Raw genomic sequence first — 27,248 nt, 5'->3', positions numbered from 1 at the left:
TTGGAGGATTGAGTTCCAGAGCAGCTAGGTAATGTTGCAACTCCATAAAACTCTGGTTAGACCACACTTGGAATATTCAGTCCTGGTTGCCTCATTATAGGAAGGATATGGCCCCTCCAGGCAAAGGAACTTAATCAAAGCAGACTCTTTGATGCTGGGAACACTCAGCAGGTATTTCTGGTCAACAATCCTCATCTGGATTGAAAGAGCAAGGAGGCTATTGTTTCAAATTGCAGAGAGAGTGAGAGAGAAAAAGTGTGGGGAGGGGTATGTGTCTGTGCTGGGGTGGAGACCGAAAAGGACTGAATGACAAAAACGTTGCTGGTACTGGCAGAGAGAAAGTGGGGAAAGCTTGTTGGCTGCAAATGATCTCTCTAGAGGAGCCCTAAATTGAGAGAGTTGAGGACTTTGGAGGAAGACAAAATGCTGGAAATATGTGATGAAAGAAATGGCAATTGCTGGCAATCCAGAATATAAAAGGGTGCAGGGCAGGCAGCATCTGAAGAGACATATTTTCTGTTTTTATTGCAGTTAACAACCTTTAGCAGTGTTTTCTTTCTAATTCTTCCTCAATGTAGCACCAACGGATTGGTGCTCTGTTATCTTTTGGTTAAACTCTTTCTCAAGATGGCTCCGAGCTGCGATGTTTTTTAGGTTTGTAGGGAAGGTTTCTGGGGACAGCGTGGGAAGTTAAGGGTAAGGACAGGGTTGAGGAGAGTGGGAGGACAGGGACAGTAAATGAAGGGTTAGAGGAAGGAGCCAGAGGTCGAAGCACTCGGAAGTCAGAGACTGGCAATCCCTGAGGACGGAAGTCTGAGGTCATTGTGGCCCTGAGAATGCAGGCTGGTGATCTCCGAGGTCAGTGTGAGTCCTAGGATTGGAGGCCCAAGGTTGGTCAGCAGGTCCTGAGGCTGGGAACACATGTTCGGTGAGTCCTGGGGTCAAACTGCAGAGAGTGTCTACTTCAGAGGTCAAAACCCGAAGGTCGAAGCCTCTAGGTCTATGAGTCTGGAGATCAGAGGCCTGTGGGCTGCGAGTCCAGGACTATGGTCTGGAGGTTGGTGGCCCAGAAGCTTCCTGTGCTGGGTTGGGGGACCACTCGTGTGCGAGTGTGTGGGGGAAAGGGGTTTATTGCGCTGTTGTTGCTGTTTGTGTGTTGACTGCATGTCGTTCTGCTGAACACTGTGGGCATGCTATCTTGGTGCTGGAATGTGTAGCAAGACTTGTGGGCTGCCCCCAGCAATCCTCAGATTGTGCTGTTTGTTAACGCAAGCAAAACATTTCACTGTATGTTTCCATGTTCATGGTGGTTGTTGGGTGGGGTGGGCTGATTGTTCAAGCCAGTCCTGGATGGTGTTAATCTTCTTAGGTGCCGTTGAAAATCAGTCGAGTATTACAATATGGTCCTGACTAATGCTGTAGATGGGCAAAAGGCTTTGGATTGTCAAGAGGCTGCAGGATGTCACGGCGTTCATGTAGCTGAACTGTTACATCCTGTTACAAGAGTTCCTTGTCAATGGTGACCCCTTCCCTTAACCCCCCCCCAACACCACGATGTTGATGGTGGGAAAGTCACCGTCATTGCTTCCGTCAATGAACACCAGTGCTAGTGATTTGCGTGAGGTACCAAAGTTCAAAGTAAGTTTATATTCAAAGTACATATCTGTTACCATATACAACTCTGAGATTCATTTTCCTGTCGATATGCTCAGCAAGTCCATAATAGAATAATAGCTAAGATAGAATCAATGGAAGACCACACCAGCCAGCGTACAAAGGACAACGAACTGTGCAAGTACAAACGGAAACACGTAATAATAAATCCATAAGCAATAAGTATCAAGAACATGAGATGAAGCGTTCTTGACAGTGGGCCCACAGGTTGTGAGAACAGTTCAGTGATGGGGCAGGTAAAGTTACCCCTTCTGGTTCAAGAGTCTGGTGGTTGAGGGGTAATAACTGTTCCTGAACCTGGTGGTGTGAGTCCTGAGGCTCCTGTACCTTCTTCCTGATGGCAGCTGTGAGAAGAGAGCATGACCTGTGTGGTGGGGGTCCCTGATGATGGATGCTGCTTTCCTGTGATAGTGCTCTATATAGATGTGCTCATTTGGGGTGGGGGTGGGGGGTGAGCTTTACCCATGATAGATTGCCATACCCACCATTATTCTACTTTTTGTAGTATTTTCTATTCAAGGCCATTGGTGTTTCCATACCAGGCTGTGATGCAGCCAGTCAATATACTCTCCACAGGATGGAGAAAGGCACTATATAAATACGAGTTTTACAAGGACATTATGAGATGGAACCAGACAATCCAAGCCAAGCACTCTAATTAGTATTCATCCTGTGCATAAGCAACAGAATTAATGTTTGTTCCTGTTGCTTGTTTCCTGCCTTCTGTCTACTGCTTTCCTAACCTTGGTTTATACAGTATATTGACCTGCTAACACTACTCCAGCACAGCTGACAAAACTCTCTGTATGAATTGATTTACCAGCTCTCTGCCCGAAATCCTCAAAGCTTAAATCTTCTTTATTGCTGTGTTCCCAAATCACTGGAAACAATCGACCTTTCTCAGCTCTGTTCTATTTTAACTCTCTCTTTTAAACTATGCAGAGATCCTCCCTGCAGCACAGGACTCAAAATAAAACCCTATCATCTAGTGTTCCACAATTAAAATTCTCCTCACCACTGGTTTCCATTGGAGACAGGTTCCCGGCTCTTTCATTGAAGGATTCCACAGTTGATTCAGGTCTCTCTGCATTTTTCCTTCAGCCAGAGCCAGAAACTATTCCTCCATCTCTATGCATTTTAACTCTGTTCTTTTTATGATAAATTTAGCTTTCTTCTTGCTCCTTCTGATTGCTTTAGTGCGTGGTTACCCTTCCTTCCTCAACTGAAAGGTTCATTACCACCTGTCATGTTTGGCAGCTTGCTAATTCCCTTTCTGTCTAAACATCCTCGTCCAGTCACTGGAGCCCTAGTTGCCACTCTCCCTTTAAGCTAACCAGACCCCATTTCCTGCACTCTCTTTGCCCTTGTCCACTTGCTCCCATTAAGCTCACCTTGTTCTGACCCCATGTTCCCTTGAAACCTACCAGGACCTTGTTTCCCACGTTCGCTCAAAACCTGCCAGGACCTTGTTTCCCATGGTCCCTTTTAATCTTTACATTTACTATTCTACCATGCAACATCATGAGATAAATTGAATTAAATGTGTGATGGAGTATTAATAGCCTGGAATATCTGCTAGTTCAGCACCACAAGTCCCAAATGTTGCAGATTACCAGAGATTTACAGATCCCCAATCCAGTACAAGGCTGGGAGAAGAATATTGAACACATTAGCTTCACCATCTCAGTTCCCAAACCTGCTTCATAACCTAAAGACTTCTTTTTTCTCCTTTGATTCAAATTGTCCACAATAATTAGCTTGTCTTTTCTGCTTTTCATGATCATTGGCATCTGTGATATTTCTATTCCTTGTTCCACAGTGGGAACAAAACAAACTCTTGATTAAAGATTTCAGAAACAAAGGGGTGAGTATCTGGTAAGAAAGCTGTGTGGACTGGTGATCAGGCTGCAGAATTAGTTAGGCTGATTGGAATTGAGTAACTGGATGGGCAACTCAACAAGGGACTTTACTGGATCATCTCCAGGGATTGGAGGGCATTTAGCTTGGAACTCTCAGCTTGAATGAAAGGGTTAATGTATGAGGTGGGTTTGATGGCTCTGGGCCTGTACTCATTGGAGTTTAGAGGAATGAGGAGGGATCTCACTGAAACCTACCGAATATTGGAGGCTCTAGATAGAATGGATGTCTCAAAAGTGGGAGAGTGAAGAATAAGAGGGTACAGCCTCAGAATGCAAGGATGTCCCTTTAAAATAGATTGTGTTGAATCTGTGGAATTCTTTGCCACAGACAGCTGTGGAAGCCAAGCCATTGGATATATTTATAGTGGAGATTGATAGTGTCAAAGGTTATGGTGAGAAGGCAGGAGAATGGAGTTGAGAGCCATGAGCCATGATGGAGAAGACTCAATGGGCCAAATGGTCTAATTAAGCTCCTATGTCTTATGGTCTTATGGGTACAGAGTGCATGGTCTAAAGTAAAGCAGCTTTGATGTGGTCCGAAGAGAGTTGAAGTATATCTGGGTGCAAATCACAAACCAGAGAGAATCTGCAGTTGCTGGAAATCTAAGCAACACGCACAAAATGCTGGAGGAACTCAGCAGGCCAGGCAGCATCTATGGGAAAAAAGTACAGTCAACGTTTCTGGCCAGGACCCTTTGGAAGGACTGGAGGAAGAAAAACTGAGGTGGGGGAGGGAAGAGAGAAACACAAGGTGATGGATGAAACCTGGAGGGGGAGCGATGAAGTACAGAGCTGGGGTGTTGATTGGTGAAAGAGACACAGGGCTGGAGAGGGGGGAGTCCAACAGGATAGGAGAGGACAGAAGGCCATAGAAGAAAGAAAAGGGGGGAGGAGCACCAGAGGGAGGTGATGGGCAGGCTTGGAGATAAGTTGAGAGAAGGAAAAGGAGATGGGGATTGGTGAAGGAGAGAGCCAGGGGGTTGGGGGAGCCATTACCAGAAGTTTCAGAAATCGATGTTCATGCCGTCAGGTTGGAGGCTACCCAGATGGAATATTCACACATTGTTCCTCCAACCTGAGTGTGGCCTCACCATGGCAGAGACAGAGGAATTGAGAGAAGGGGGTGGGAAGGGTATGGTTCAGGTAGCTGTGAGAGTCCATGGGTAACATCAGTAGATAAGCTGTCTCCAGAGACAGCGACAGTGAGATCGAGAAAGGGGAAGAAGGTGTCAGAAATAGACCAGGCAAATTTGAGGGCCGGGTGGAAGTTAGAGACAAAGCTGATGAAGTCGACGAGCTCAGCATGGGTGCAGGAAGCAGCACAAAGCAGTCGTCGATGAAGTGTAGGAACAGTGGGAGACGGACACTGTAGGCTTGGAACATGGACTGTTCCACGTAGCCATCAAAAAAGTAGACATAGCCGGGACCCATGCGAGTGCCCATGAATACACCTTTTGTTTGAAGGAGGTGGGCGGAGCCAAAGGAGACATTATTTTGAGTGAGGATAAGTTCCACCAGACAGAGGAGAGTGGTGCTGGAGGGGAACTGGCTGGGTCTGCTGACCAGAAAAAAATGGAGAGCTTTAAGGCCTTCCTGGTAGGAGGTGGAGGTGTATAGGGACTGGACATCCATAGTAAAAATAAGATGATAGAGGCTAGGGAACTTGAAATCATTGAAAAGATCCAGAGCGTGTGAGGTGTCACAGATGTAGGTAGGAAGGGACTGAAGTAGGATAAAACAGAATCAAAGTATGCAGATGTGGATACAGTAGGGTCTTTATGAACTCTCTTAGATAGGTACCTGGAGCTTAGAAAAATAGAGGGTTATGCGCTAGAGAATTCTAAGCAGCTTCTGGAGTAGGTAACATGGTCGGCACAGTATTGTGGGCCGAAGGTCTTGTTATGTGCTGTAGATTTCTATGTTCTGTGTTCTATGATGTGAGTTCTGTGGGGCAGGAACAAGCTGAAACAATGGGTCTACCCGGACAAGTGGGTTTGTGGATCTTGGGTAGGAGGTAGAAAGAGGAGGTGCGGGGAGCAGGGACAATGAGGTTGGTGGCAGTAGATGGGAGATCTCTGGAGCTAATAGGGTCAGTGGAGTGGGAGGCAATGGCCTGGCGCTCCTTAGTGGGAGGGATAAGTAAGAGGAGGTGTCTGAGAGTTGTCACTGGGCCTCAGCAAGGTAGTTGTCAGTCTGCCGGACTACTACAGCACCTCCCTTATCGGCAAAGTTCCTGCCCCACTGAACTCATATCTACATACCTCGACTCTGTCTTACCCACCAGCCCCCCACCCCGCCCAGTTCAGTCCCTTCCTACGTACATCCGCGACACCTCACATGTTCTGGATCTTTTCAATGATTTTAAGTTCCCCAGCCCCCATTATCTTATTTTCACTGTGGATGTCTGGCTGCAGTGCACTGCCAGAGGTGATGGTTCAGCCTAATGCATCAGAGACATTTAATAGACTCTTATATGCACATGGATGTGAGAAAAATGGAGGGTTGTGGGCTGTGTGGGAAAGGAGGTTTATATATGGAACAAGTTTATAGAGGTCAGTACAACATTGTGGGCTGAAGGGCCATACAGTACTGTACTGTTCCACGTTTTATGTAAGAAGAGAGCTGAACACTCCTCTGCTGATTGACTATGGGTCCTATGCTGGCCTCACTGAACTGGAGAGCACACAAGGCTTCCAGAAGGTAGTGACAGGCAACCGATGCACGGGGCGGGACCCTGCTCTTTCTCCCCTGTGTTTAATGTTTCCTGAAGCCAGGCAGTCAAACAATGTGCTAAGGAGACTCCTGTTTAAGGCTGAGGCAATAAATCTACCCCACTCTGAAAACAATGAATTTTATTCTTGGGATTAAAACAATGTCCAGAAATACCTCTGGATGTTGTTTCAGCAAAATCGAGCAGACCGGATTGCAGATTGTCTTCCTGCCCATTCATGTACAGCGCACGGGGAATGCTGCTTTTTATTTATTGGTTTTTCACTATTGGAGGCTTCCTCTTCCTGCACTGAGTGTACTGATAAGACCCTTCATCTTGTTCCTGTCCCTCACTTGATTGGATTTCAGACCAGCAAGTCGTTTCCTTCAGATCTGTTGTGTAGTCTTGCTGTCAGTTGAATTTTCTTTGTTTCTCGACCCGCAGCATTTCCCATAGACACAGTGAGGGCCCAGAAACCTGCTTTGCTCGGAGCTGTGGGCAGTTTGCTGGGATCCTTCCAGGAAAGGAATATAAATGGAGAGAAAAATGATACTCCAATTTGTTACCATTTTCTTGTCTCTGGGCCCGGTCCGGTTGAAGGAACATCTGGAGAACCCTGGTACTGCAGATGATGGTCACAAGGATTTCTTGAGCAATGAGGCAGGACTGGGCAAAGGGCATGAGAAGTCTCACCATCAGACCCTTGAGAAGATTCAGAGACGCGTTGACACCGAAGTGGGTGGCTGGGGCTTTGAGGAGGTCCAGGGAACCAACCAGCCCTACTCTTACGTTCGCAGCACCACCACCTCGGATACTTCCAGGAGACAATCGTCATTCACCAGTGCACGGAAGCCCTTGAAGTCCCCACCAAACAGGCAAGTGCTTCTTTTGTGCTGTGTGATTCCATTTGGGAAGAAAATCATTCCCAAAGGATTTTAAAGTGCTGGAGGGAGGCAGAGTGGGTGGGTGGGTGGTGTTGGTGTCCTTGTGCTATCTGTGTGAGGGTTGGAAGCTCTGGGGCAGCCTCAGAGGTCAGTGCCTGGCCAGGGTTAGGGCTAAGATATGGACATTTGGCAGTCACATCCATGCCTTTCCAGGAACATTGGAATGTTGTTTGGCTCAGGAAGCACTCCCAGGAATGGGGCCGCGTAAGGAGTCAGCATTTTGTGGAGAGATCAACATTACTGGCAGAGCTGGTGTGCCAACAACTGTTTCTGGGAGCCTGGCACAACCCCTTCCCTCCGCTAGTTCTCCCTCAGCAACGTGCAATAAGATGGACCCTCGATCTCACATTCTCTTTTGTCATAGCCCTTCACCTTATTGTCTGCCTGCAGTACATTTTCGCTAAAACTCTAACACTTATTCTGCATTCTGTTATTGTTCTTCTCTTTGTACTACCTCAATGTACTGATGTTTTGAAGTGAGTTGTATGGACAGCATGCAAAACAAAGTTTTCACTGTATCTCAGTACCTGTTCCAGCCAGCATGGCGAAGTCCCACAAGCTCTCCTGTACAGAGGGGAAATTTCCTCTGTGTACTTTCATCACAGTGAACAGATAGTTTAAGTGGCACATGGTTTAGAAAGTTAGACTGATCTGTGACTAAGCAAGGATCCAAAATCCGAGGAGAGAGACTGATACAAAGACAGAACGTGAAGGAGAGAGTGTAAGGGGCTTGTCCCTAGAGATTGTCACCGTGAAAATATACAGGCAATAATGTCCATACCGTATCCTCATTCTCCAAGGAAAAGGTTAAAGCATTTCCTACATTTCATAAATAGGAGGCCATTCAGCCCATTTGAGTCTATGCTAGTGCTCAGGATAATCCCATTGGCACACATGCTCACCTGCTGGACTCACCCACCTGTCCCTACAATAGGGGCCAATGCCTTTGGTCGCTGGGGACACAGATGATGTAGGGAGGGGGACAGTCGAGCTGATAATACGCATTCTATTTCTCTGTTGGTTTTCTCAGATGTGGGGCTGCAGCTGGTAACATCAAATGAAATGAGCTCACCAAAGCTCCGGAAATGGGAACAGAAAATATTTACATGCAACCCAAGATCAAATACACAATTGGGGCAGGAAGAGTTTGAAATGGGAACATAAGCACAAGAGCTTGCCAGACAAGGGCCAAACAAAGTGGCTGTGAAACAGACCAGACACTGGAAGGAGATGAATGACAGGACTGGGGAAGGAACTAAAACATAGCAATAAAGAAAACCTACAGCATAATACAGGCCCTTCGGCCAACAATGCTGCGCCGAACATGTACTTACTTCAGAAATTACCTAGGGTTACCCATAGTCCTCTATTTTTCCAAGCTCCATGTACCTGTACAGGAGTCTCTTAAAAGACCCTATCACATCCCCCTCCACCACCAACGCCAACAGCCCATTCCACACAATCACCACTCTCTGCATAAAAAACTTACACCTGACATCTCCTCTGTAACTACTTCCAAGCACCTTAAAATTGTGTCCTCTCGTATTAGCCATTTCAGCCCTGGGAAAAAGCCCCTGACTATCCATATGATCAATGTCTCTCATCATCTTGTACACATCTGTCAGGTCACCTCTCATCCTCCATTGCTCCAAGGAGAAAAGACCAAATTCACTCAACCTATTCTCATAAGGCATGCTCGCCAATCCAGATAACATTCTCGTAAATCTCCTCTGCACCCTTTCTATAGTTTCCACATCCTTCCTGTAGTGAGGTGACCAGAACTGAGCACAGTACTCCAAGGGGGGTCTGACCAGGATCCTATATAGCTGTAACATTACCTCTTGGCTCTTGAACTCAGTCCCACAATTGATGAAGGCCAATACCCCGTATGTCTTCTTAATCACATAGTCATCACAGCGCTAAGCAGTATCGCATCCGTATTGTACTGTCTCAGTACTTCTATATTTGTGTGCTGAGGCACTTTCTTTTATTCGCAGTTATTTTGTAAATAACACTATTCTTTGCATTTCTGGTCAGGTGCTAAATGCATTTCATTGGCTTTGTATCTGTACTCGGCACAATGACAATAAGGTTGAATCTAAATATAAATCTAAACCTACGCAGCAGCTTTGAGTATCCGATGGATTCAGACCCCAAGATCCCTCTGATCCTCCACACTGCCAAGAGTCTTACCATTAATACTATATTCTGCCATCATATTTGACCTACCAAAATGAACCACCTCACACTTATCTGGGTTGAACTCCATCTGCCACTTCTCAACCCGGTTTTGCATCCTATCGATGTCCTGCTGTAACCTGTGACAGCCCTCCACACTATCCACAACACACCCAACCTTTATGTCATCAGTAAATTTACTAACCCATCCCTCCACTTCCTCATCCAGGTCATTTATAAAAATCACAAAGAGTAGGGGTCCCAGAACAGATCGCTGAGGCACACCACTGGTCACTGACCTCCACACAGAATATGACCCATCTGCAACCACTCTTTGCCTTCTGTGTGCAAGCCAGTTCTGGATCCACAAAGCAATGGCCTCTTGGATCCCATGCCTCCTTACTTTCTCAATAAGCCTTGCAAGGGGTACCTTATCAAATGCCTTGCTGAAATCCATATAGACTACATACAGCTACTGCTCTACCTTCATCAATGTGTTTGGTCACATCATCAAAAAATTCAATCAGGCTCATAAGGCAGGACCTGCCTTTGACAAAGCTATGCTGACTATTCCTAATCATATTATACCTCTCTAAATGTTCATAAATCCTGCCTCTCAGGATCTTCTCCATCAACTTATCAACCACTGAAGTAAGACTCACTGGTCTATAATTTCCTGGGCTATCTCTACTCCCTTTCTTGAATAATGGAACAGCATTCGCAAACCTCCAATCCTCTGAAACCTCTCCCATCCCCATTGATGATGCAAAGGTCATCACCAGAGGCTCAGCAATCTCCTCCCTCACCTCCCACAGTAGTCTGGGATACATCTCATCTGGTCCCGGTGACTTATCCAACTTGATGCTTTCCAAAAGCTCCAGCACATCCTCTTCCTTAATATCTACATGCTCAAGCTTTTCAGTCTGCTGTAAGTCATCCCTACAATTGCCAAGATCCTTTTCCGTAGTGAATACTGAAGCAAAGTACTCATTAAGTACATCTGCTATCTCCTTCGGTTCCATACACAGTTTTCCACTGTTACAATTGATTGATCCTATTCTCTCACGTCTTATCCTCTTGCTCTTCACATACTTGTAGAATGAGTTAGGGTTTTCCTTAATCCTGCTCACCAAGGCCTTCTCATGGCCTCTTTTGGCTCTCCTAATTTCATTCTTAAGCCTCTTCCTGCTAGCCTTCAACAGCATTTGTACACCATGGTTCCTGTACCCTACCATCCTTTCCCTGTCTCATTGGAACATACCCGTGCAGAACTCCACGCAAATATCTTCTGAACATTTGCCATATCTGGGATGTGTGGTGTCATTGATCATGTAGGCTGCTTTACCGATGCAGGGAGAACTATAGAGAGTGTCCATGGAGGAGAGGCTGGATTTTGTGATGTGTTGAGCTGTGTCCACAAATCCCAGCAGTTTCTTGTGGTCATTGGCAGAGCCGTTGCAATACCAAGCCATGATACATTTGGAAAGCATAGTTTCCAAAGTGCATTTGGCCCAGAACCCTTTAAGCCAATGGTTCACAAAGTTCCCATGGGTTCCTTGGGAGGTGGTGAGAGTTTCTAATAGGGCAATAAAGATAAAGGGGGAGGTCAGGGTTGCTTGGTAATGGGAGGGGGGAACAATGGAGGGATTGCAGGTTTAATTTAAGAAATGAATTACTTATTATAAGCATTTGAAGCTCAATGCCTCAAAACTGACTACAATCATCATTTAATCAGCTCATCTCCTGCTAACTCACCGTTCTCCTAGACTTTGATCAAACCATTTTACAGTTGTTGAAAACCAATGTGAAGCTTCTGTATTTGGCATATCGGAAAAAAACTGGTCTGAAGAAATCATATTATTTCCACGTCCGGTCTGTGCATTATAGCCGTTCACTACTGTAGTAGTGTTAGCTAGTACGGTTCCCAAACTCTAAGCACCTAGTGATGCAATTCCTGTGAATTAGAGAATGACATTCAATGGGATAAGGTTCAGACTCTGCCCTTTCAAATGGTCTTGGCCACATTTCACTAGCCCACGGCCCAACCAAGATATTGCTGCCACACTTTATGTACATTCAGGCAGATAAGTCAGGTTTTGCATGAGCTCTGATGATGTCATAACTTTTCCCTTTATTGAGCACAGCACTTGAAGTTGAATTTAAACAGTAGACCATGGTCATTAATCCATAATGAAAATGGCAGAAGCAGACCAAGTGAAAAGGAAGTGTAGACAGTATAGTGTGGAGTATCTGAAATATGGAATGATGCCAACACCAAGCAACCAACAGCAGCCAATGTGTCTGTTGTGTGAAAAAGTTTTTTCACTTGAGGCAATGAAACCGTCCAGGCTCCTTGAATATTTGAAAAGAATGCACTCTGTTAAAACAAACAAGAACTTGGCGTATATTCATTCACTTCATGAACACTTTCCAAAATGGAAAACACTTTGAAACGTGTTTGACAGCACTTCATAACAAAACAGGTTTAGTGCTTCATACAATATTTCATTGCTCAATGCCAAATATGGAAGTCCCCATACAATTGAAGAAGAACTGATTCTGCCAGCAGTAAGGGAGGTTCTGAGTACAGTTTTGCAGAAGTCACCAGGCCAAATAATTAAAGCAATTCCACTCAGTGACAACTCTTTTCAAAGTTGAATAGATGAAATGCCTCGGAATGTGGAAGACGCATTGTGCAACGTACTCAGGACAACAGAATTTGCCTTGCAGTTGGATGAGTTAACTTTGCAAGGCAATGAATATTTGCTTCTTGGTTATGTTCACTTCATAAAAGATGAAAGCATGGATCAAGAATTGTTATTTGCAAGGGGACTAGAAACAGAAATGGAGGGGTAGTCAATATTTTGAGTTTTTGAGCGATTTTTCAAAGAGGACACTCCGCCCACCAATAGTTTTGCTTGTGCAACAGGTGGGGTAGCATCAATGACAGGACATCACCATGGGGTTAATACTTTGTTGAAAAAAGCTGTACGTTACATATTTACCATTCGCTGTATAATTCATAGACAACATCTTGTTGCAGAAAACCGAAGTGGTCGACCGCACAAATCATTAAGTACTGTTATCACAGCAGTAAATAATTCTCCACTACTTTGAGAGCTTTGTATTCAGAAAACTGAACAGTTTGAATGCTTGCTGGTGCAGACAGAAGTCAGATGGCTCTCAAAAGGAAACTGTTTGAGACGCTTTTATGCACTCTTTGAAACTGTGATAAAATTCTTTGAAGACTCGAATGCTTCATTCAGTAATCAACTCAAGAGTATTAGGCATGACATTACTTATTTGTCAGAATCATTCATAAAATTTCATGATATCAATCTTCAACTGCAAGGAAATGGTGTGAATCTTATCAAAGTCATATTTCCGCACAAATTAACCCCTATTTAAGTGCAACATTGGCCATCGCGACCTTTTCCAGTTTTCAAGCCTGCCTGGGTTGGAAGAGAAAGAAAGAATACCAGATGATAATCTTCAAGTATACTGTGCCCACCTGAGTGAGCATCAGAGAGAAATCAGGCGATCCAAATGCCAGCCTAGGTAATGAATCCATTTCTGAACACTTGCAATAAGAAATTAACAGGAAGGATGGAGGAAGAATTGATCTCACTACAAAATAATTTTAAGCTGAAGCTGAGGTTCAAAAAGTTATATCAAGACTTTTGGTTGTAGAAAGAAATTTCTGAATGCTATCCTGAACTGTGGAAAAAAGGTCAAGGTGTTTTTTATTGCCTTTTCAACAATCATATTTAGTGGAGTATGGTTTAATTGCAGTTTCCCACCTTTTTCAAAGCAACGAAACAGACTGCAAATTACTGAACATGGGGATCTGAGGTTTCTTCTGAGTGACATCCATTCTAAAGTTAGAAGCTGATTTCACTGCACCAAGCCCATCCATCTCATTCAAAGGTGAAAAAGCAATAAAGTAGTGAATAGTTGGACTACTAATGTGCACTCTAAAAAATTATTGATGAAAATTGTTTTACTGTAATTGAATAAAATGATTTATTTGCAGCCTTGAAATTATTTGAACAGTTTTGCGATTATTTGTCACTGCTTTGAATCTGCAGTTCTTATTTTCTTTTGCTATGCATCGTAAATCAAAATTCTTTATAGTTTTTATGTTAATGGCCAGAAAGGGAGAGGTGAATGCCAGGGACCAAGAGGGTGATGACCCAAAGAAGTTTGTGAACCACTGGTCTAAACCTTTCCTATTCATATACAGTCTCTGTCCAAATGTCCAGAAAGCATTGCAATTGTACCCACCTCTGGCGGCTTGTTCCAAATACCCACCATCCTGTGTGAAAAAGCCACCCCCTCGGATCATGCTTAAAATCTTTCTCGGTGGTCAAGTACACAACCAGAGCAGAAAGAATTTGTGAAGTGAATCGTAACTCTTTACTTGTAGTTCAGCACCCTGGATGCAGTTCCTGCGTCAGACTCAACAAGAAACAGATTTCCCAGAGCCTCCCTAGCCATAAATAAGTTTGTATTTATTTGTATATCCTCCCCACTCCCTCCCGTTGTTTAAACACATCTTTAAGTCTTGACATCTTGAATTTCTGCCATTGTCATTCCAGGTGAGAGAGCAGTTTGCTTCTCTCTGTTGGACTGTGTCTCAGCACAGGACACTGATTTCGAGGCACAAATGGACTCTGGGCAGGATAAACGGCTACAGAAATGGTGGTTATGGGCTGGGGTTGATACTACCCAGGGGATCAGGAATAACTGGAGACACAGGAGACTGCAGATGCTGGAACCGGGAACAACAAACAATCAGATTGTTGACGCAGGACCTTGACCTAAAACATCAACAATTCCTTTCCTCCCACATTTGCGACTTGGGCCTTTGAGTTCCTCCAGCAGATTGTTTGTAGCTCCAGGAGTAACTTTCTTACTGTCCTTGCAAACTGTATAATGGCACACTTTTCATCTATAGGAATCGGGGAGGGAAGGTGGGTCTCAAAAGGACAGCAGCACCAACGCTGCTGCACTCTCTCAACGCTGCATGGGACTCGCAGACTGATTTATTATGCTTACGTCTGCAGTAGAACTTAACCCAGGATGAGCTGAGACTCGCCCACTGATTCCTTGTGTCAACATTGTGGCATCTACTTCCCCTCTGAACGGTGACACTTGTCCAGCTGATATTGTCTGCGAATCAGGGAACATTGGGCTTCCTTGAAACTGTTAGATTTCCAGATTATTGCTTTTATTGTGTTTTCTTTGTAGTTGTAGAGGCATAGAGGCAGACAAACAAGCCATTTGGCCCATCTAATCCAAATACTGACCCAATCTTCTGCCTAGTTTCAGCTCGTTTCACACTTGTACCACCCTTCCAGTGAAGATACTTCCCCTCAGATTCCCTTTAAATATTTCACCTTTCTCCCTAAATCTATGACCTCCAGTTCTCGTCACACCCAACCTGAGGAGAAAATGCCTCCATGTATTCACCTCATCCATACCCCTCATAAAATTGTATACCTCTGCAAAATCTCCCCTCATTCCCCTGTGCTCTCGGGAATGAAGTCGTAACCTATTCAAGCTTTTCCTATAACTCAGATCCTCAAGTTTTGGCAACATCCTGTAAATTGTTTATGCACTAGTTTAAATTTACTTATATCTTTCCTGTAGGTAGATGGCTAGAACTGAGCACAACATTCCAAATAAAGCTTCACAAATGTCTTGTACAATTTCAACATATCATCCCAACTCCTGTACTCATTGCCCCTATTTATGAAAGCCAACATGCCTCTCTTTATAACCCTCTCTACCCGTGATCCCACTTTCAAGGTACTGTGGATCTGTATTCCCAGGTCCCTCTGTTCTACAGTCTACTTCAGAGGCCTACCATTCACTGTGCAAAGTCTTACCTAGTTTGTCTTTCCAAAGTGCAAAACTTCACACTTATTTGCATTAAATTCCTTCTGTCATTTATCCAAAGCAACACACACAAAATGCTGGAGGAACTCAGCAGGTCAGGCAGTATCTATGGAAATGAACAAACAGCTGGCATTTTGGGCTGAGACCCTTCTTCAGGACTGAAAAGGAAGGGGGAAGATGCCAGATTTTTTATGTGTGCTTTGATGCTGTTTCATAGAAGCATAGAAAACATACAGCACAATACAGGCCCTTTGGCCCACAAAGCTGTGCCGAACATGTTCCTACCTTAGAACTATCCAAAGCTTTACCCATAGCCCTCTGTTCATCTAAGCTCCATGTATCCATCCAGGAGTCTCTTAAAATACCCTATCATTTCCGCCTCCACCACCACTGCTGGCAGCCCATTCCACATACTCACCACTCTGTGTAAAAAAACTTAGGTTGACATCTCCAAGCACCTTAAAACTATGCCCTCTTGTGCTAACCATTTCAGCCCTGGGGAAAAGCCTCTAACTATCCACAAGATCAATGCCTCTCATTATCTTGTACACCTCTATCAAGTCACCTCTCATCCTCCGTCGCTCCAAGGAGAAAAGGCCAAGTTCACTCAACCTATTCTCATAAGGCATGCTCCCCAATCCAGGCAACATCCTTGTAAATCTCCTCTGCACCCTTTCTATGGTTTCCACGCCCTTCCTATAGTAAGGCGACCAGAATTGAGCACGGTACTTCAAGTGGGGTCTGACCAGGGTCCTATATAGCTGCAACATTACCTCTCGGCTCCTAAACTCAATCCCATGATTGATGAAGGCCAATGCACTGTATGCCTTCTTAATCACAGAGTCAACTTGTATAGCAGCTTTGAGTGTCCTGTGGACTCGGACCCCAAGATCCTTCTGATCCTCCACCCTGCCAAGAGTCTTATCATTAATACTATATTCTGCGATCATATTTGACCTACCAAAATGAACCACCTCACACTTACCTGGGTTGAACTCCATCTGCCACTTCTCAGCCCAGTTTTGCATCCTATCGATGTCCCGCTATAACCTCTGACAGCCCTCCACACTATCCACAACACTTCCAACCTTTGTGTCATCAGAAAATTTACTAACCCATCCCTCCAATTCCTCATCCAGGTCATTTATAAAATTCATGAAGAGTAGGTGTCCCAGAACAGAACCCTGAGGCACACCACTGTTCACCGGCCTCCATGCAGAATATGACCCATCTACAGCCACTCTTTGCCTTCTGTGGGCAAGCCAGTTCTGGATCCACAAATCAATGGCCCCTTGGACCCTATGCCTCCTTACTTTCTCAATAAGCCTGGCATGGGGTACTTTATCAAATGCCTTGCCGAAATCCATATACACTACATCTACTTGTTTCATTACTTGTTTGTCTGTAAACTTTTAGTAACTTGTAGTATATATTTCGTTCCATACTTCTGTAGTTTTTTGCCTGTAGAGCTGAAGTATGACTCAGTCAGTATCCGTTCACAGGTTTATCTAAACTGGTTCAGACTGGTTTGCAGTATAAGATGGCTTTTCTCTTTGGAGGAAAGGAGGATGAGGTGTGACTTGATGAAGGTAGACAAGATGACAAGAGGCACAGCTGGAGACTTTTTCGCAAGGCAGAAATAGCTAATACAAGCGGGCATAAATTTAAGGTGATTGGAGGAAAATTCGTGGGGTTGTCAGAGGTAGATTTTTTACACAGCTAGTGGAGGGTGTCTGGATCGTACTGCCAGGAGTGGTGGCAGAGGCAGATACATTAGAGACATTTCAGAAACTTACATCTTTGTAGATAGCCACATGGATGAAAGAAAAATGGAGGACTCTGTGGAAGGGAAGGGTTAGATTGATCTCAGAGTAGATTAAAGGGTCAGCACAATGTATGGACTGAAGGTCCTGTACTGACTATATTCTACATTCTATAAAAGGAGAGCATGTGCTCAAGTTCCTTTGTTACTTCATTAGTTGCCTTACTTGTTGGTGCAGGCTGTCCCTGTCTGATGATGAACATACAATAAAACTGTTGTAACCATGAGATTTTCACCTCATTCTTGACTTCTGAAAAACTTCTGGACAATAGAGATGTAGCAAAACTTTATAGGAGGAACCTTCATGGCCAAAAACAGGAAAGCTCAATTTTCAGGCTCTCTACTAAGACTGCTATTGTGCCTTCTGTGGAAAGATAACTCGCACCGTCAACTACACTGCAAGAACTCACCCACATGTTACCAGACTGAGCAGCATTGCAGCAAGATGCAATTAATCTGCATAGATCCCCTCTGACGGCAGTCCCTGGGGTCGAGAGTGATGACGTCCTGCACAAAGTGTAAAGGGGCCACATTAAACCATGCCATACTGTCCAACAGAAGAGCTGATTTTGTAAATACTTCGTCCTCTTATTGCAAGGAATATTCTTTACTCCATCAGGAATCATGTGGCAATGACACAGGACAGCCTCGCTTCCCTGTAGTTTTCCTGACCTAAAAATCAGACTTATGAATATTGGGCAAAAAAGAAGTCTAACTGCTGAATGAACTCAGTGGATCAGAGCACCTGTGGAGGAAGACAGGTGGACAGCAGTGATAATGGAAAACTTTGAGCATTTCTTTCCCCTCCACCTCCACCCCCACCCCACCCCCCAGATGCTGCTCTGCTCACTGGGTTCCTCCAGTAGAAGGTTTCTTTTGCTTCAGTTTCCAGCATCTGCAATCCCTAATGTCTACGAAGGTTGTGTCCTGGGGCAAGAAAGGAACAATGGAATGGATTTTAAGGAGAAGATTAAATCTTGCTACTGAATTGAAACTCACTGGGCTCCGGTTTTCCCAGTGAAGAGCCTGGAACAGAGACAGGCTGAAAATCTGCTCTTCCAGCATGAGATTCTATTCCCACCCCGTTGTGTCCACCAGTCCCAGCACCTCCTCACTCCTAGCACCAAACTTGCCTTCAACAACGCCCCTCTCCCAGCACCAAGCCAGAGGGGAGAAGGTTGGGGAAGGAGATGGTAGACTGGGAGTTGAGCGTTGGGTGGTCAACAGTCCAGCATCATGAGGGAATATCCATTTTGCTATGGAATTTGTTGTCCTCAGCAGACGACCAAGTGACGAGCTGGGCCAGTTTTGAACCAGCTACTTCAGGGACTGTTCACCCACCCAACAGATCCAAGGCCCCACGGGCAGGAATCATTCTCAGTAAGTGCTGCTGGGAACTGGATGACGGCCGTGAGACTTTAGAGGTTTCAACACATCAAATTTTCAGCTTGGAAATTGCAAGGTGTGAGGCAGAACAACACCCCCCATTTTCCGCCCCTTATGTCTGAAGGAAAACATTGGCATCTGAGTGCAGATACAGAGCTAACGTCTTTACAGCTGATAAACAAACGTTTATAAATAAAATATAAATTCATCAGTAGGCTCCCTGACCTTCAGCCCATTGCTTGCATTGTGATTGATTTTTAGTTTCTGGAGAATGCAGAACAATGCTGTGATGTTTGCTTAATTGGTTGAACAATACACTCAACATCCTCAGGGCCTCGTACTATATTCTGTTATATTTCCTGCTTTTTTATGATGCAGGAGTCCATTCAGTCCATTGGATCAATGCAAGCCCTCACTGCAATATCATTCCCCCACTTACTTCCCTGTAACCTGTTCTCTCTCTCACATGTCTATCAACTTGCCCCAGTTTGTCACCCAGCCACACTAGGGGATAATTCACAGCAGCCTATAAGCACGTACCAATTACCAAGCCAATAAGCTACCAAGCTACATGTAGCTGGGACGTGGGAGGATACTATAGCACACCAGGGAACAGCCATGTGGTCACAGGTAGATTGTGTAAATTCCACACAAATTACATGAAGGGTTAGGATTGAACCTGTGTCACTGGAGCTGCAAGACAGCAGCTCTACCTGCAGGGTCACAGTGCTGCCGTAGTTTAACTGGGTATCACATGAAAATTTGACTAGTTTGCAATGGGGTTCTGATCCCAAATGCTGAATATTGACCCTTTCTTACATCAATCCCCATTAAACAGGTTCCCTCCCCGTCAACAACAATTCTTACCCACTCCCAAGGACAGTCCTAGCTTTACAAAACTCTGAATTGAACTGGAAGCTTGCTGCCAAAAATATCCAAGACACCAGAACTGAGAAAGCTCCTCACTGGCTCATCCCCCCTTACCTCAGTCCTGATCATCAGCTCCACTGAAATTGGAATGATTGATCTGATATCTCAGGAGGTATCGATTGATCAGATAACTCATGAACCTCTCCTTAATTTCCCAGCCCAGTCTTCTATTGTCAATACCTGGAGAATTAAACATCAAAAATACCAACTCTTTTATTTTCAGCCTCGTCTACAACTCTTGGCTATTAAGACATCCCCTAAAAAAAATTATGGTAATTAAATATTTAAGCATCATTATTTCACTTAATGAATCTAGGGAAATTCCACTGCTTTAAATATGCTGTATAGTACGTGGGAAACTTTATTTATTCATTCAGAGTATCTGGGTGTCACTATTCATCATCATCGTCAGGTGCCATGCCCAGTTTGAGCTTTGACTGCCATGGCCCACACACTCCTGTTTCGGGTCAAGTGGATCAATTCATTGGTATTCATTTCCAATTCTCTGGCTGCTGTCTCCATCATCATTTGTCTTCGTCTTCCTCTTGCTTTCTTCCCTTCAATCTTTCCCTTAATTACCGTGCATTCTAACTCCTCTTTCCTAATCACATGTCCAATGAAGTTACATTGCCTTTTCATGATCTCATACATTATTTCTCTTTTTGTGTTTGCTCTGTTCATGACATCCTCATTAGATATTCATTTCGTCCATTATATTCTTTGCGTCCTCCTCAAAAACCCCATCTCTGCTGCTACTATTCATTTCCTCATGTTACTAGATATTGTCCAACATTCTGAGCCGTATAACATAACTGGATAAACGTAACATTTCAGTACTCTGAGGAGGGTTGTCATGCCTAGTTTAGTATTGGTCAGTATACTCTTCATTCTCATAAAGGTGTCTTTTGCCATCCCTGTTCTTCTTTTGATGTCCAAGTCACACCTGCCATCTGATGTCACCCAGCTCCCTAAGTAGCAAAAGTTCTGTACTTGTTTTATGTCTTCCCCGTTTATTCTCAGCCTGCAGATAGGACTCTCCTTCTTTTTGGATATCACCATACATTCTATCTTTTTGCAATTGATAGATAGACCCATTTTCGCACTTTCTTTAACATCTATATCAATTAAGTTTTGGAGTTCTTCCTCCATACTTGCAATTAACACAGTGTCATCTGCATATCTGAAATTATTGATGTTTTCACTGCCAACTTTGATTCCCAAGATGTCTCTTATTTTTTGTAATATTGTTTCACTGTACATATTAAATAAATCAGGAGAGAAAACACACCCTTGTCTAACGCCTCTCTTGATTTTCGTAAACTGACTCACTTCTCCATCTATTCTTACAGAGGCAGTTTGTTCCCAGTACAGATTTCTGATTAGGCAGAGGCCTTTCGAATCTAGATCTAGAGTTTTCTGTAATATTTCAAATAACTTACTGTGCTTCACTTTATCAAGTGCTTTTGTGTAGTCGATCAAACAAACAAATCTTTTTGCACTTGAATAGCTCATTCTGATAGTATCCTTAACATCAATATTGCGTTTCTTGTACCCTTGTCTTTCACAAAACCACATTGTTCTTTGCTTATTTCAGCTTGTATCTTATAGCTCCTGTCATCAAAATTCTTAGAAGTGTCTTGGTGATATGACTCATTAAACTTATGGTCCTATGTAATTCACATTCTATTGCTCTAGGTTTTTACCAGTGATATTCTTGATTTGTTGATTTGTTGATGTAACCTTTTTGGATCAGTAATAGGGATTCTTTCTATTTGCTCACATTCCCGGTTTAAACATCCTTCTTTGGCTTTTTGACATAAGCTTTTAACTTTTTTTTTAATCTAAGGACTTATGTTCTATAGGATTGCTTTCTTCCATCTCCTTTCTTCCATTAGATTTTTGATTTCATCTGTCATCCATTTATACTTTGTGCTTTTTTCTTTTTTAGGAATCACTGACTTTGCTGATTCTACCAAGGCATCCTTTAGAGAGTTAAATTTCATTTCTACATGATTGCTATCATCTTCAACAGATTCTATTTCTAGACTTTGAAATCTATTCCTTACTTCAATTGTAAATTTTTGTCTCAAGTTTTCTTCTTTAACTAATTGCAAGTAGTCAAGGGATTGTTCAGGTTTTTGCTTCTTTAGTTTTTTTTAAAAGTTTTACTTTTACATAACATACTACTGGGTTATGGTCACTATTACAGTCTGCACCTGGATATATTTTGCATTGAGTCACTGAGTTACTAAATCTTTGGTTTATAGTAATAAAGTCAATTTGATTTCTAGTGTTATCACCTGGACTTTTCCAGGTCCACAAGTGTCTTGAATGGTTTTTAAAGTAGGTATTCATAATGACCTGATTATTCATCTTGCACCATTCTACCCATTTCTCAGCTCTTTCATTTCTTTCCCCTTGTCCAAATTTTCCCATGGTATTTCCATCAGCACCTTGTCCTACTTTAGCATTTAGATCTCCCATGACAATAACAATATCTTGAGATTTGCATCCATTCTTTGCTTGTTCAAGCTCTTCATAGAATTTATCTATACCCTCATTTGTTCCATCTGTTGTTGGTGCATATACCTGTATACAGGTTTCCTCCGCCATCCGAAGGTAGAGCATTCCTATGAAACGGTTCGTATGCCGAAATGTCGTAAAGCGAAGAAGCAATTACCATTTATATGGGAAATTTTTGTGAGCATTCGCAGACCCAAAAATAACCTACCAAATCATGCCAAATAACACATAAAACCTAAAATAACAGTAACATATAGTAAAAGCAGGAATGTTATGATAAATACACAGCCTATATAAAGTAGAAATACTTTTCCACAATCATTACTGCACTGTTCTCCGTAGTGAAAATCTCACGCAAGCGCTGTCGGCAAAAAATCTCACGCAAGCGCTGTTGGCAAAAACATGGCGCAAGCGCTCTCCAGTAACCTTTAAGCTACGAAGCTGCCAAATCATACCAAATAACACGTAAAAATACACAGCCGATATAAAGTAGAAATAATGTATGTACAGTGTAGTATCACTTACCGGAATTGGTTCAGCGCCGAGCACACTGATGATGGTGTGTTAGACTGAGTCGGAGTTTGGGTGGTGTAGTGGCTCCTACCCTCCAGGCTGCTGACTGATACCGAACCGTGAAGCATGCAGGGGTGCAGCGGTAGCCGGGAAGCACACAGCACACCTTTAAGAAAAAAAGCCGAAATAAACATGCTAATTAATTAGGTGCCGCCCGGCACGTAATTGTCGGCCCAGATCAGTGCCAATTTCCGATTGCATCACCTCTGATTTGGGGAGGCAATTACGTGCCAGGTGGCATCTAATTAATTAGCATGTTTATTTCAGCTTTTTTCTTAAAGATGTGCTGTGTGCCTCCCGGCTACTGCAGCATTCTCCGCGAATCGCAGGGTGGTGGGATACTGGGGTGTCATCTTGTCATCTGTTTCCATTAGAGCAGGCAGCTCAACTTCTCCTATGACTGCCTGCCTTGATGTCAAAGGTCGAGGTTCGTCATCTGCTGTGGAAGGCTTGCTTGACTGCTGAGCCTCGCGCATTTTTCTATCATACAGTTCTTTGTAAGGACTCAAACCATCCTGTAAATATCCCCTAAACCTATGTACCCTTTCAAAATTAAAGTCATACTTTATCATTGCAGCAAAAAACTCACGCAGTTGCTTCACGTTCAGTTCGCTACTGCATTCGGTTTCGATTGTTATCCTTTCTTCTTCCAATTGCATCAGCTCTTCATCTATCAGTTCTTGGTCATGGGATGCCAAAACCTCTTCAACATCATCTTCGTCAACTTCCACAAGCCAAACTCACTTTGTCCTTGCTTTGTTCACCATGATCGAAATGCTTAATTATGTCTAGTTTTACGCTAAGTGTAACACCCTTATGAGCTCTTTTAGGCTTTTCCAAGACCTTAGAACTCATCTTGCAAATGGCTGCTCACAGGCATGTATTTAAGCAATGCTGGCGAGAATGCCGTTCCGAATCCGGGAGAGAGCGGTTGCTCGGGGCACACGCGCTGCTTTTTTTTCATAACAGTGAAAACACCTTCTGTTAGTGAAAACTGGGTACTAATGTAGGTCTTTCGTAACAGTGAGGTTTCGTAAAGCGAACGTTCGAAAAGCGGGGGACACCTGGTAGTTGCTAAATCAAATGGTTGTCCTCTGCATCTAACAAGGAGCACTCCTTCTGTTATTGCCCAATGTTCTAAAACACTTATTGCCATGTTTTCATCCATAAGAATTCCAGCTCCATTAGTATGGGATGTTCCATAAGAATAAACTAGTGTTTTATTTCTAATCTGACATGTTCCAGCACCTATCCAACAAACTTCACTAATTCCCATGATGTTAATCTTTAGTCTTTCCATTTCATTTATCACATTGTCCAATCTTCCTGCTTGATATAGGGTTCTTACAGTCCAAGTGGCAATAATTTTCTTTTGAGTTACTTGAATTTTATGAGCAGTAGCTTGATGGCGGTCGGGGATCCCCTGCTGACCAGAATCAACCCTACCGAGTGAAGCATCTTCAGAATTGTCTTGAAGATCCTCCTGCTCCCAGGGCCGCTCAGACCCGGAACGGTAGCACCTGCAAGGGCTCCTGCTCAGGATATGAGCAAAGGCCGATGGCAGATCCGGCAGGTTCAGTAACTGAACTTATGACGGAGAAGGCAGATGAGCTAGGACCTCAAATGTCAACGGCTATAGCATAGGCAGATGAACATTTGGGAAGAGAAATGGCGATTTCTTTAGTTCGCCCAACGGTAGGCAATAGTAAACCACCATTGTTATTTGCTAAGAAAACCATGGTCGAACTCATAAATGTCACTTTTAAGGAGAGAATTTAATGTTCAGTCCCGTCTTTAAATGGTCCTGCTAGAACAGTTTTAATTACAGTTACATTACTGTGATGTAGAAGCCATGAACAGGTTAAACCCAGTCAGGATAACAGCGTTTCTTCCCACAAGTACATTAGGTGTCGGCAGATATCAAGGTTCAACTCCGCCAAGGATGGTGCCAAGCCCGGCTGTGAAAGGCTGTGGGTTGGACGTGGGGCTAGCATCTGAATCCTATAAAATTCCACAGAAACACCAAGAAGCTCCAAAGACCTCATTCCTGGGAGAGGATGCACCAAGAAGATGGGCCACACTCGGTGACGTAGTGAAAGACCGGCCCAGGAAAGAGGACTCTGACGAGCTGTTGTCAGTGGCCTAAGCTCCAGTAGGGGTGATGGGCTTAAAGAAGAAGAAGATATCAGAATTTACTCCCGAATCTCCTTTTTCTCTCTCCCTCTTTCAGGAACTGGTGTGCCTTTGTGAAGTCGAGATTGTCCACTACTGTAGTTTCATGTGGAGTGGAACGGTTTGTCCAAAGGCCAGCAGAGCCCTGTGTCAACTGCCAGAACACAGTGTAAGTACCATATCACTTAGATGTCCTGAAGTTAGTTGTTCTGTGTCAGCAGAACAGTGCAAAGGCATAAAATCATTATAAAATAAATAAATAGTGCAAAAAAAGGAATAAAAAGGTGGTATTCATGGGCCATTCAGAAATCTGTCAGCAGAGGGGAAGAAGATGTTTCTAAGTTGTTGAGTGTGGACCTTCAGACTCCTGAACCTCTACCCTGATGGGGCAGGGAGAAGAGGGTATGTGCTGGATGGTGAGGATCCTTAGTGATGGATGCTACCTTCTTGCAGCACCTTTTGATGATATCCTCAACAGTGGAGAGGCTTGTGCCTGTGGTTCGAACTCTGAACCATTGTGCAGACAAGGCAAAGGAACCCATTAGATCACTCCGAGAGTTTCATTGCACAAGCCAAAGAGGATGGGTGGACTGCTGCAGATTTGAAGTGATTGGAGAAGGATGGATATGTGATGGAGGGGTGACTGAGGATTTGAGGAGAGTGGGAGAGGAAAGATTGTAGATACTGTTAATTAGACAAATTGCAGTTCAGTAATGGTAGGGGCAGATGAGATGCCATGGGTTGTACTGAACATTCCAGTGGACAGCAAGGAATTGATTGGGCCTCAGTCAGGGGTGTAGGTCTCCCAGTGAGAAAGAGCAGCTTGGTTTTAGTTTTGTCAGTGCTGCACTCGGGAAGTTTGGCCTTCCCAACATGAAACCACGATGCAGGAAGTTCAGGGAAGGCTTTGGCCACAGAGGTCGGTATTGGGACTGTTGGGTTCCTATCACTGCACAGTGATGATGACCGGGGGGAAATTCTGAGCCATTCCGGGGGCTATGCTAGCAAAGAGGCTGGAGGAAATGTTCAAAGAGTTTATTAGGACACACAGGAGACGAGATGCTGAATTTGAAAACAGGAAGGTGAGCGTCGGTAGAAGAGGAATAGGTGGGCTGATTGGAGGAATACACCAGTCATTACTCAGAAACCCCTTGCAGCATGGGGGGCTCTGGAGGTGGAATTGGAAGGACCCAAAAATGGAATTCTGCGTACAGGCAGCTTGGAATCAAGGGCCCATAATCTGTTCAACAACCTTGAGAACAAAGGGTCTGACCACATCGAACATGATCTTTTGATGTGCTAGGCACACTTGCTGCAGGTAAAGTGAGATTGACAATGCTGGTAGGTGTTACAGTGGGGTGGGGTGTTCAGCAATGGATCTGGAAAGGAATTGAAGGAGATGGTTTAGGTCGTGGGGAAATGGAGAGTGTGAGTGCAGGTGGGTGTGCACAGGCAGGGCTGAGGGACGGAGGTGAGGAAGATGAGCTGATGGATGATTCCTAAATAGCATCTTCACATGTAAAATCTGAGCAAAGTTAGGAGAAAGCAGGAATGTTCACGGAGTGTGGCATTATCCCCGTTGAGCCTGGCAAGTGGAGGATTTTACCTTTACTCCTGAACATGGAAGACCCACCATTCGGGAATCCCAACACTCAGCTTCACAGGAGTGGCGCAGGTCCTCAAAGAGGCGACGGACAGGATGAAGATGAGTGTACTGACGGACGTTTCCCATGCACATAGGGAACAAAGGACTGGGAGTCCTGGATCGTGCGACTGGGTGGCAATGTTTGTGGGAACCTACATTCTGAATTTCTCCCTCAAGGGTCAACTTCAAGGATCAACTTTATTCACGGTATACATTTACGTGTATTAGGAATTAGCTGTGGTGTGTTGGCTCGACATACGACAAAAAACATACAACAATTATAAAGAATGAAGAATTATATAAAAATAAAATTTAAGTACAGATATGGAATAAAGGTGCAAAAATACACAAATACCAGCATTATAAAATGTGGCTTAAAGTGTTTACAGTGCAGTGACTGAGGTAACAGAAAGGGGGCTAACTAGCATGGTTGATCACGTTAACTACCTTGGGGATGAAACTTTTAAGATGCCGTTAAGTTTTTGTTTTAACAGCCCTATAGTACATTCCAGAAAGGATCTTTTGGAAAAGACAGTTTGCTGTGATAACCTTTCCTCCCACTTCTTTGTCCTGGACATGTGCAAATCCTGCAGTGATGAAGACTGAAGCCAATGACCTTTTCTGCTGACTTGACAGTTGACTGTAGTTTTTGTACATTGTGTGAGGATGCTGTACCAAACCAGACAGTAATGGCTGATGTGAGAATGTTCTCTATGATGGCAGTGTAGAATTATACCAGAATATTTTGCTGAATATTGAGTGGGTTTTGGTGAATAATCGACTATGCTGGTCTCTGTCTACTGGCACTAGCAGACACGCTCCCATCTTAACACCTTGCAGTTCCGACTTGAGTTGAACATAGAAAGGTTCT

At 43.9% G+C, this 27,248-nt stretch overlaps 1 protein-coding gene across 3 annotated transcripts in view; it reads left to right on the top strand.

Annotated features, from left to right (window-relative positions):
• Positions 1-6,645: 6,645 nt before the first annotated feature.
• mmrn2a (multimerin 2a) overlaps positions 6,646-27,248 on the top strand; it is a 45,256-nt gene continuing 24,653 nt past the window's right edge. For 2 of the 3 annotated variants that reach the window (XM_072282478.1, XM_072282477.1), the window contains exons 1-2: positions 6,647-7,178; positions 24,791-24,901. In XM_072282478.1, coding sequence (XP_072138579.1) covers positions 6,838-7,178; positions 24,791-24,901 — 452 coding nt within the window. In that variant the 5' untranslated portion in view covers positions 6,647-6,837. Of the gene's footprint in view, positions 7,179-24,790; positions 24,902-27,248 lie in introns of all 3 variants that reach the window. The other variant, XM_072282479.1, reaches the window with a different exon arrangement.

Source organism: Mobula birostris, chromosome 18 (genome assembly GCF_030028105.1).
Source record: "Mobula birostris isolate sMobBir1 chromosome 18, sMobBir1.hap1, whole genome shotgun sequence".
Taxonomy (NCBI): domain Eukaryota; kingdom Metazoa; phylum Chordata; class Chondrichthyes; order Myliobatiformes; family Myliobatidae; genus Mobula; species Mobula birostris.
This window is presented reverse-complemented; position numbering and strand designations above follow the sequence as displayed.